Source organism: Marmota flaviventris, chromosome 19, assembly GCF_047511675.1.
Source record: "Marmota flaviventris isolate mMarFla1 chromosome 19, mMarFla1.hap1, whole genome shotgun sequence".
NCBI lineage: Eukaryota > Metazoa > Chordata > Mammalia > Rodentia > Sciuridae > Marmota > Marmota flaviventris.
The window spans coordinates 234,392-244,863 of NC_092516.1; the positions used below are offsets into that span (position 1 = coordinate 234,392).

General features: G+C 43.8%; 1 protein-coding gene across 3 annotated transcripts in view; it reads left to right on the forward strand.

The window, feature by feature from the left end:
• The first annotated feature begins 1,363 nt into the window (after nucleotides 1–1,363).
• The window catches only part of Gspt1 (G1 to S phase transition 1), a 30,977-nt gene continuing 21,868 nt past the window's right edge, over nucleotides 1,364–10,472 (forward strand). For 2 of the 3 annotated variants that reach the window (XM_027940488.2, XM_027940489.3), the window contains exon 1: nucleotides 1,454–2,026. In XM_027940488.2, the coding sequence (XP_027796289.2) occupies nucleotides 1,702–2,026 (325 nt within the window). In that variant the 5' untranslated portion in view covers nucleotides 1,454–1,701. Of the gene's footprint in view, nucleotides 1,389–1,453; nucleotides 2,027–10,472 lie in introns of those variants that run through there. The other variant, XM_027940491.2, reaches the window with a different exon arrangement.

The window sequence follows — 10,472 nt, forward strand, 5'->3', positions numbered from 1 at the left end:
TCTTTACATTTATAATAATCAACTTCCCACGTGTTATGTGTTAAAGAAAAAAAGCATTCCATAGTTTGCTAGTGTAACATTAAACACCAATTGAATCCACTAGAACATGGGACTTGTTTTAAAGATAACTGCTGGCGTCTTTTCTGATCTATTTCATTAGGCTGAATTCTCTTTTATCTTTACAAAATAAGTGTTTAAAACTGAGACTTAGTTTTTTTGTCTTTTTTTGAAGCAACCTAATCTATTTTCTGTCTGTCCACTCCCTTATGGGTAATGTCTAGGTAAATTAGTTGCATTCCGTCTCCACTCCTTTCAGAAAATAACAATCAACAATGTTTTCCTGCCTTGAGCTCCTCATGTGTGAGTTACAGGAAAACTTAACAGGTACTCAGAACAACACGTTTTCGGACCTCAGTCAGGACTAAATGCAAACTATTTCTCTTTGCTTTTGCATCTTTTTTTTAAAAAAAATGTTTACCTAAACATAGCCTTTAAGTGTGATATGCAGTCACTGAAGAACTATGGGAATACTTGAACAATTCAGACCATTCAAAAGAAAACCTCTTCACCTAATTGCGATTAAAAAAAAAAAAAAAGTAGACGCTGCAAAATATTAGCCCCATTAGCTAGGTACGGCCAGATACACGACGGAGCATGGCCATCCTCGGTTTAACTTGCAGACCTCTTGGCAGGGAAGAGGGCGAGATGGAAAAGTTTAGGTGAAGGCTTTTAATAACTAGTCAAACAGACTGTGAGTCATCCCAAGTCTCCAGTTAACAACCCTCCTGCCCGGGCAGGGCCCTTTAAAGAGCCACGCTGCAGTTTAAGCTGTAACTCACACGGTTTTATAGTCTCTTCCGCAAATGAACCCATGAGAGACGCTCCCCATAGGCTTTGAAATGTAGGGCACAAAACTGGCGGGGGCTGGGGAGAAGCAAGGTGGAGAGAGAGAGAGAGAGACTGTGAGGCTCAGAGGTAGGAAAGGTGACGAGATGGAAGGGGGACTTCGGGAGTGTTTTTTCCCCTTCTCCATATTTAATTGCTATCCGTTTTCCCTGGCCCTGTACTTAAAAACCGGGGTAGGCCCTTCCTTTGGGCCAAAGGCTCGGTCTTCTGACCCGCCGGGAGACTGGCCAGGGCCTGCCCTGGCCTCCACCGGGTGACAAGCGGTGCTGCCCAGCGGCCACCAGACCTCCGCCTCCTCGCGCAGCCTGCTGGGAGCTAAGTCGCTTCCGGCGGCGCCCGGCCCCTGAACTCCGACTCCCATCGGCCCCCGGGAAAACCGCAGCAGGGTCGCGCGGGCGCTGCCGGAACTCGTAGTTCTGTCTTCTGCCGCCTTTCGTAGCCGGAAACGGGGACGGACAGGGCTGGGAACTACCGAGGCGAAGGTACGGGTGGCGGCGACGGGTCAACCCACCGCTGGGCGTGGGGTTGGCGGTGAGGCAGCCGGAGGTGGTTGGGTTGGGTGGGAGGAGATCCGCTCGCACACACGAGGAGGAGGGTTGAGCCGCCGCGGCCGCTGTCGTGAGTGCGGAGTCGGGACTGGAGCTGCCGCCGCGGCGACGCCAGGGACCTAGTCGCGAGCCGCCGGCACTTCTGCCTCGCCGCCTTCCTGGGTCAGCGCGGCCTGCTTCTCCCCGGCCGGACGCCCCCACCTCCATTTCCCGCCCTCTCTTCACCACACACACGGCCCCCCCAATCATGGATCCCGGCAGCGGCGGCGGTGGCGGCGGCGGCGGCGGCGGCGGCGGGAGCAGCAGCGGCAGCAGCAGCAGCGACTCGGCCCCCGACTGCTGGGACCAGGCGGACATGGAGGCCCCCGGGCCAGGCCCGTGCGGCGGCGGCGGCCCCTTGGCGGCGGGGGCCGAGGCCCAGCGTGAGCCCCTCAGCGCGGCCTTCAGCCGGCAGCTCAACGTCAACGCCAAACCCTTCGTGCCCAACGTCCACGCCGCCGAGTTCGTGCCGTCCTTCCTGCGCGGCCCGGCCCAGCCGCCGCCAGCCCCGGCCGGCGCGGGAGGCCCCTCGGGTAAAGGGCCGGGCCCCGCGGGCTGGGCGGGCTGGCGCGCGGCGCGGGGCGGCCGCACGTGGGGCGCTGACAGCGGCGCCCGGCGGGGTGGGGGGACCGGCGGGGCGGGGCCGCTGTGGGCCTGAAGTGGGAACCGTCTGGGACCGAGAGGGCCGCGGCGGTCAGTGCCACGAGGCCCGGGAGTGAGGACGGACGGGGCCCGGGGTCGGGCCGGTGGGCGTTGAGAGCGCCCGGAGTCGGGGAGGACTCGGGCTCGAGTCGCCCCCCGGCCTGGGCCGGGACCTCCGCCGCGCCCGGGAACCTGTGGCCCCGTCTCCGGTACCTGCGGCCCCAGCCGTCCTCCACGAGTCCCAGGATGCATTGCAGCCCGAGGTGGCCCGGGAACGGCCGGCCGCGGCCCGGGATCTCCACCCGTGGGGGGGAGCCGGCGGAGTTCGCCGACGTGTGCCCCCTCTCTAAAGCGGGCCTGGGACTTTCCTCCTTTGTCAGTGACACGTTTGGGGTTCTCATTGCTTTAAAGTGGCGACTTTACTCGTGCTCGTGTCGGTTTCCCAGTCTCTTTCCCGAGGTTAGTGGACAGGCCGCTCTGTAAACTCCCCGGTGTTAAAGGCTGTGCGACAGGTAGGTGGCCCGCTCTCAGGGTCTGCCTTTGGGGGAGTGTCAGATGCTGAACTAAGTGCTCTTCCCTATGTGGGCACCTGAAGAACTCCCACTGGTGATTCAGTGAGGATATTGGTGGACTGGATCATAGACTGCCCCAGCTCGTTTTAAGAGTGCATTGTCGATTTCTCCAAGTTCTGATTGTGGTGTATGTTAGATAAATGGATATCATAAAAGTGCTCTTGAAGTTTGGTTTCTTCCAAAACTTTTGCTACAGTTTGCTCTCTAGAGGTGAATAGACAGAGTTTGGATGAATACTTTTGTGAAGAATGTATATGAGCACAGTGAAGATTTGGTTGTTTTATTGACTGATATTTCTTTTATTTGTGTGCGGGATTGATGTTTTCCTTGTGTCCAAAATGTACGAATTGTATTGTTGGATTTGAATTTTAGAAATATATTCTGTTTTGGAGTGTTTGGTTTTTGCTGAACAAGGAAACCTCCACTTTTATTTCCTTGTTTTCATCAAGCCTGTTGGCCACCTAAGCTAGCTCACTTAGCAGTTCCTTACAGTGCCTGTTTCCCTGTACTTTACCTTGTAAGATCCAGCCCCTCCTTACTGTGGAGCCACCAGCATCAGTCTTATAGGATTGGGGTTCCATTTACAGCCTATCTGGCTGTCAGCCTATTCATTAAGAGACAACTGTCTACAGAGTGGTGATTTGGAATGGTCATTGTTCAGTGACTAGGCATTACCTCTTATATAGGAGTTTTCTTCCTTCCTGATATTTGCTGGTTTGTAGTCTTAATCCTTTTGTCTGTGACAATGCTAGAAGTTGGAGATATTAAAAATGTGTAGGGAAATGATTGTTAGTAAGAAAATCCAAAAGGAATCATGGTTACTTTTTTTATCTTTTAAAACCAAAAACCTATTTTGGTGTTACTGACTATACCATTTGCTTTTAAAAAATGCTATTTAATGTTTTTTGAAAAAATTATCCCATAGAATGTCTGTTTGAAAATGTAAGGATTTTCTACATTAAGGTCAACAGTTATGTGGAACTGTTGGATTGTGTGTTCCAGACCATTCAGGTCCCTAAAATGCCACCATCAGGACACTGTACTTGGAAAAATTAGAAATAGCATCAAGGCTTAAACTTGGTAAAGAGGGAACCAAAAAGTGTGTAATTATTTTTGTAGTGAAGAAATGGACAATATTAGAGTTACAGTACAGCCTCTTTTTTCATTGTTCTTGATAAGTAAAATTTGTGGTAGGTGTGGGGTGTTTGTTCTTTTTGTTGTTGATGGGGATTAAACTCAGGGCGTTGTGCTTGCTCTGTAGTGCTGTACCACTGAGCTGCTTCCCCAGCTTGAGGAAGAGGATTTTGTATGTCTTTCATCCCTGTCTTGAGTCATCTCAAAACTTTGATATTCAGTGTTGACCTTGGATCTCTTTGAAAATTTAAGAATATAGATTTCCAAAGAAAACGATTAAGTATTATTAAGTGTAATTCATTTGAGTACAATTTTCTACAGAACTAAGTAAATTGGCCAGGTGATTCTCATTAAAATGTAGGTCCCAAAATGAATGAAAATGTGGAAAACAAAATTTAATATGTACTAGAACAAACATTTTCTGATAGAATATATTTTAAGTTCCAGTTTGTACCTAGTTCAGTCTTTTATTGTTAGATGAGAAACAGCTTTAGCAGTGTTAGGTCATCAGGGTTACTTGGACTTTTACAGCACCGGAGCTTCAAAAGGTGTTAGTGTTCTTTGCACCACCCCATCCCCAAAGCCTCTCAAAACCTTGCCATTGAAAAATGAGTCTAAACTGGGTGTGGTGGTGCTGGCCCATAATCCCAGCTGCTCTGGAGGTTGGTGGGGAGGATCACAAGTTCTAGGCCAGTCTGGGCAATGTAACAAAACCCTGCCTAGAAATAAAATTTTAAAAAGGACTAAAAATGTGATAGAGTGCTTGCCTAGTGTGTATAAGGTCCTGGGTTCAATCCCCAGCATTGGTGTGTGGTGGTGGGGGGGGGGGGGGCGATCTAGAATAAGACCAGCAATTTTCAGTTCTTCCTCAGAGAAGGAAGGCATTGTGTCCAAAATGTACAAATTGTATTGTTGGCTTTGAATTTTAGAAATATATTCTGTTTTGGAGTGTTTGGTTTTTGCTGAATACTTTGTTGTTGTTGGGGAGAGACTTTATTCTTCAGTAGTTGAGATATAATGCATATATATAGAGAGAGAGAGAGAGAGTTCTGTGCGGTTAGTATATTGACAAGTTTATGTGACCATTACCACTTGATGGATGCTTTTCGAATCACTGGACAATCTCAAAAGTGATCTCTCTTCAGGGCCTCTACAGCAGAAGAACAAAATCAAAGTAATGATCGCTTTGTCCATTGGGCTGTTACACTTTATTATTACACCTCCTGTTGAAGACTATATGATAGATAAGGTTCTTGAGATTTGTTTTTCTTGAAGACTGAAATGTATACAGAAACAGTTTGAATATAAAAGTATTGTTGGTTGTCAGGACAAAGAGTAAGATGAGATCACTGATATCTATTGTTCCTGGAGTGTCACAGTGATTAGTGTTTTAGTACCATTAGTTATTTCTTTCCCTGCCTTAATATACTGATTATTGGATTTTAGCTCATTTCATGGTCTTATGTATTAATGGCTTGACTGCAAAGATTCAGGATTTGGTGATGACACCAACTAGCGCTGTGCTAGCTAGATTGAGCAGCTGTTTAAACCATTAGAAATGTTGACGGGGCAGGATGTATTGTACACATCTGTAATCCCAGCTGCTCTGGAGGCTTCAGCAGGAAGGTGATGAGTTCAAGGACAGCCTGGGCAATTTAGTGAGATTGTGTCTTAAATGAAAAGAATTGAGGATCTAGTTTAGTGGTAGAACTCCCCTGGGGGGCTGGGGCTCAGTGGTACAGCCCTCACCTAGCACTTGCAAGGCCCTGGGTTTGATCCTCAGCACCATATAAAAATAAATAAATAAAATAAAGGAATTGTGTCCAATTATAACTAAAAAGTAAATATTTTTAAAATAAGGGAGGGGGAGAACAAAAGAAGAAAGAAAATTTTGATTTTTGCCTGCAAATAATCCTCTTTGGAGCAATTTTTTTTTTTTTTTTTTTTTTTTTTTTTAGTGTTGTTAGTCTATACTTTATTTGCATTTTTTAAAGAAAATATTTTCTTTTTAGTTGTAGTTGGACACAATACCTTTATTTCACTTATTTATTTTTATTGGTGCTGAGGATTGAACCCAGGGTCTCGCACATTCAGCGTTCTACCACTGAGCCACAACTCAAGCCTACTTTATTTGCATTATGTTGTCTTTATCACCTTTTCTGAAATTGTGCTGTATGGAAAGACACCAATTAAGATTTACAAGGGCGGGCTGGGGGTGTGGCTCAAGCAGTATTGCCCTTGTCTGGCATGCGTGCGCCCGGGTTCGATGCTCAGCACCACCTACAGACAAAGATGTTGTGTCCGCCGAGAACTAAAAAATAAATATTAAAATTCTCTCTCTCAAAAAAGAAAAAAAGATTTACAAGGGCAAGTTAGGGAAATGTAGAGGACATTTTAAGCCTTGATTTCCTTACTTTTGTTTACTAAGAAGGAATGTCTTAAAAATGATAAAATTGTCGGGATGGGTTACAGCTCACCGGTAGAGCATGTGTGAGGCGTACAGAATACAATAGAGGTCCGTCAACAACTAAAAGAGAAAGCTATTGGACATGTCCTTTAGTCTATAAAAAATAAAATAAAATTGTCTTTCTTGTTGAAGAAAAAGGAGTGCAAAAGGTTTAAGAGTTGGCAGTAGTAGAGTAGAATTTTGTGAGGTGAAATTTTTTGTTCAGATATAATTGATTTAATAAGCATTTAGTTACTCAATGTGGGGTGTTGTGCAAAGCATCTGAAATGGCCTCAACATGAATAAGTGGTCCTCAAGGAGCCCTGAAAGGGGTTAAAGAGCTGATTTACTCTTCTGGAAGACAGTGTGTTATGAAAGGTATAGAGGGCTTTCAAAGTTGAGGGGGGGGGTTGCCCGGGTTTTAGAATACTTATGTAAATCATTTCAATCTTGTCACCCTAATCACAAAACAGATATCATTAAGTACTTAGCAGAGAATAGATATACCTATTTTATGATATCTAAGTATTCTTTATGAATACCACTTTTGTTTTGTTTTTTTGAGACTCAGTGCATATATAAAATTTCCTCTCCTTGTGTTTCTGTTTTTACTTAAGTTTGCCAGGAATCTGCTAAGTACAGCACCAGTTATCTTTTTACACTATTTATTACCTCTTTCTTACCAATTGGTAGTGAGTTCTGGACACTGTGTTTCTGGCTAATGTGCCTATTGGGCATGTTAATTAAGAATTTCATCAGGGGCTGGGATTGTGGCTCAGCGGTAGAGCACTCGCCTAGCACAGGCAGGACCCGGGTTCAATCCTCAGCACCACATAAAAATAAAGGCATTGTGTTGTGTTCATCTACACCTAAAAAATAAATATTAAAAAACAAAAAAGAATTTCATCAGTCTCCTCTTAGTTTGTGAAAATCTTTGGGAAGCAAGAACTTGGCCACTAGTTGAGAGTTCTTGATTGTTCTGAGGTCCCCAAACTTTTTTTCTGTCAATTGTTGATCCATACCAAAGCTTCTTAAAAGTTTTCTTCTTGTTTTCAGGAGATTTTAACAAAGCATATAATGGCTTTGTTCTCAGGGAAACTAGTGGGTTCTGTCCTCCATATTGAAGCAGTTTCCCATCATAGTTCTTGAAGGAAAAAGAAACAGTAAGGATTTCTGCATCATCTTTCATAGCCTGGCAATTCCGAATCACATTCCAAATAGGTAATTGTATGTTTCATTTGAAAGAAAACAAAATGTACATACTACTAAGCAGTCTGTATTCTTCTCTTTTGGGTAGATAATTTTTGGTAGAAAGATATTTTTCTGTTATTTTTTGTACTTTATTGGGGCTATCTGAAATGATTTTGATTTACGTGTTTTAATATGGCTCGAATTGTTTTTTAAGTAGGTGGACTATAAAGTTATCTTTTAGGGTTGCTTGAAAAATACCGTGAAATTTAGTTACTTCATGGAAAGAGTCATCAAGTTGAGAGGTGGCATTTCCTTAGTGACTGATTAAGTAGATTCTTAGACTGTTAGGGCTTGGAATGACTCTACTAGTAATGCACTTCTTTTTTCTGAGTAAAGAAACTGAAGCCTGAGAAGCTAAGTGAATGCTAAGGTCACTTAAAAGAGTTAATGACAGTTGATAGTTTAATCTAGATTTTCCAAGTGCTAGTTTAGGGCTTTCTCTGCCGCACCATGCTATTTAATAAAGGAAAAAAGGGCACACTTAAAAGCTAATCACAACCAGCATGATTAGCTGGTTCTATTTGCTGGAAATTGGCCATTCTAATGTTTCATACTTAAAGGTTTTTGTAATTGTTTTAGGGCTTTGAAAATATTTGTCATATGACACATGTGTTGACCAGTTACCTCTGCTGATTCTGCCCCTGATGTTTAGGCTCTGCAGCGTTCTCTTGGTGTTTAGATACTATTGTCCCATTTTACTGATGCCTAAGTTACTGTTTTATTAGACACCCCTACTGCACCACGACTAGGAATAAACTCTGCCCCCCCCCCCCTTTTTTTTCTTTTTAATATAGAGACAGGGTAGGGTCTCTCTGATTTGCTTAGGGCTTCACTAAGTTACTGAGGCTGGCTTTGAACTCCTGCCACAGCCTCCCAAGTTGCTGGGATTGCAGGCGTGTACTACCCCCAAGCCCCAACTTAAATAATCTTTGTGGCTGAGACACATTCAAAAACTGGACCCATGGCGGGGCTCAGTGGTAGAGCGCTCACCTCACACGTGCGAGACCCTGGGTTCGATCCTCAGCATCACATAAAAAATAAATAGGTGAAATAAAGGTATTTAAAAAAAAAACAACTGGACCCATGGGTTTGGATTGCGGCATTATCCTAGTGCTCTGTCTCAGGAGCAGCAGAATGACATCATAAATAGGCAGTCCTGGGCTGGGGTTGTAGCTTAGTAGTAGAGTGCTCGCCTTGCATGTGTGAGGCACTGGGAACAGCTGTTTGCCATTGCTGGTACTATTGTGCCTTTTCTTATTTATTTACGTAATTTTTGAGACGGGGACTTGTGGTGTTTAGATTGGGCCCGAGCTTCTAGGCTCAAGTGAGCCTTCCACTGTAGTCTCCGGAGTAGCTGGGACTGTAGCTTGTGCCACTGCACCTCGCTTTGCCTTTTAATTTTGTAGAAACGTTTGGTAATTAATTTAACACAAAGCCATTGATCTTTTTTATGTGTTCTGCAGACTTTTCTTTCTTATGTCTGCTTTTACTGTCTTTCTGTATTGACTACTGGAGAAAAACATCTTGGTGTGCAGTTTTGGTGAGACTATATGTTCACTTGAGTGCCAGGGAAATTTTAGTTCTTACTTAAGCTATATGCTTTAACCTCCCGAGTACCGTATTTCCCTAATCTTTTCTCCAAAAGTTGGCACATTTAAAATCATTTTTATTCTATTAGCCTTCATGGAAATTCAGTAAATGTATAGAGGCTAGGATGGTGAAAAAAATGAAGTAATGCAACTGTAAAAAACTAGTAATGGAAACCAAAGGAAAATGGAAATTAATTCAGTAAAAATTGATTGTGTATATAGGACACTGTTCCAACTCATGGAGAAAAGGTCCAGAAATTCATCTATGATGCAGTCATTCGGAAGTCTGTAATCTCCTAGGGAGCAAGAACTAATATATGTGTGAAAGAGGTGTGTTGGGGTTAGGGAGCATGGAATGGAGTAGATGGAGTACTGGGGATGGAACCCAGGGCCAAGCTAAACAGGTGCTGTACCACTGACCTGCATCTTAGCCATGGAGAATTTTTGAGGAGCTAGAACTGTGTATCCAGTACACAGCCACATGTATAAATTTAAATTAATTTTATAAAATTTAAAATTCAACTGTTAAAGTATCCATGTTTCAGATACACGTGGCTAGTGACTATCCTGTCACAGCATAGATACAGAACATTTCCATTAGCGCATCATTGCAGAAACTTGCATTGGATGGCATTTGGCACTCATTTCTCACTTCCATGCTGTGAAAGACTCTTACAGCCTCTGTGACAGCATTGAAATTGTTTGGGGCTAGGGCTCAGTGGCAGAGTGCTTGCCTAGAATGTGTGAGGCACTGGGTTTAATCTTCAGCATCACATAAAAATAAACAAATAAAATAAAGGCATTCTGTCCATCTACAACTACCAAAAAATAAAAATAAAAGAAATTGTTTGGTTCTTTTTTGCCAGGCATGGTGGCACGTGAATCCTAGTGGCTCAGGAGGCTGAGGCAGAAGGATAATAAGTTCAAAGCTAACCTCAGCAACTTAGCAAGGCTCTAAGCAATTTAATGAGACCCTGTCTCAAAATAAAAAGGACTGGGGATATGGCTCAGTGGTTAAGTGCCCCTGGGTTCAACTCCTGGTACCAAACTTTTTTTTTTTTTTTTCTTTAATGAACCCATCATTTAACAGGACTGAGAAATTTTAGTTAGTATAGCCACCTTAAACATTTATTTTTATTTATTTATTTATTTGTAGTTGTGGATGGACAGAATGCCGTTATTTTATCTGTTCATTTTTATGTGGTGCTGAGGTTTGAACCAATGCCTCACACATGCTAGGCAAGTGCTCTGCCACTGAGCCACAACCCCAGCCCCACATTAAACATTTATTGCATATAGAGAGGGTTAAAGATTGGTTTTATACTTAACACAGAAAAACATTTAA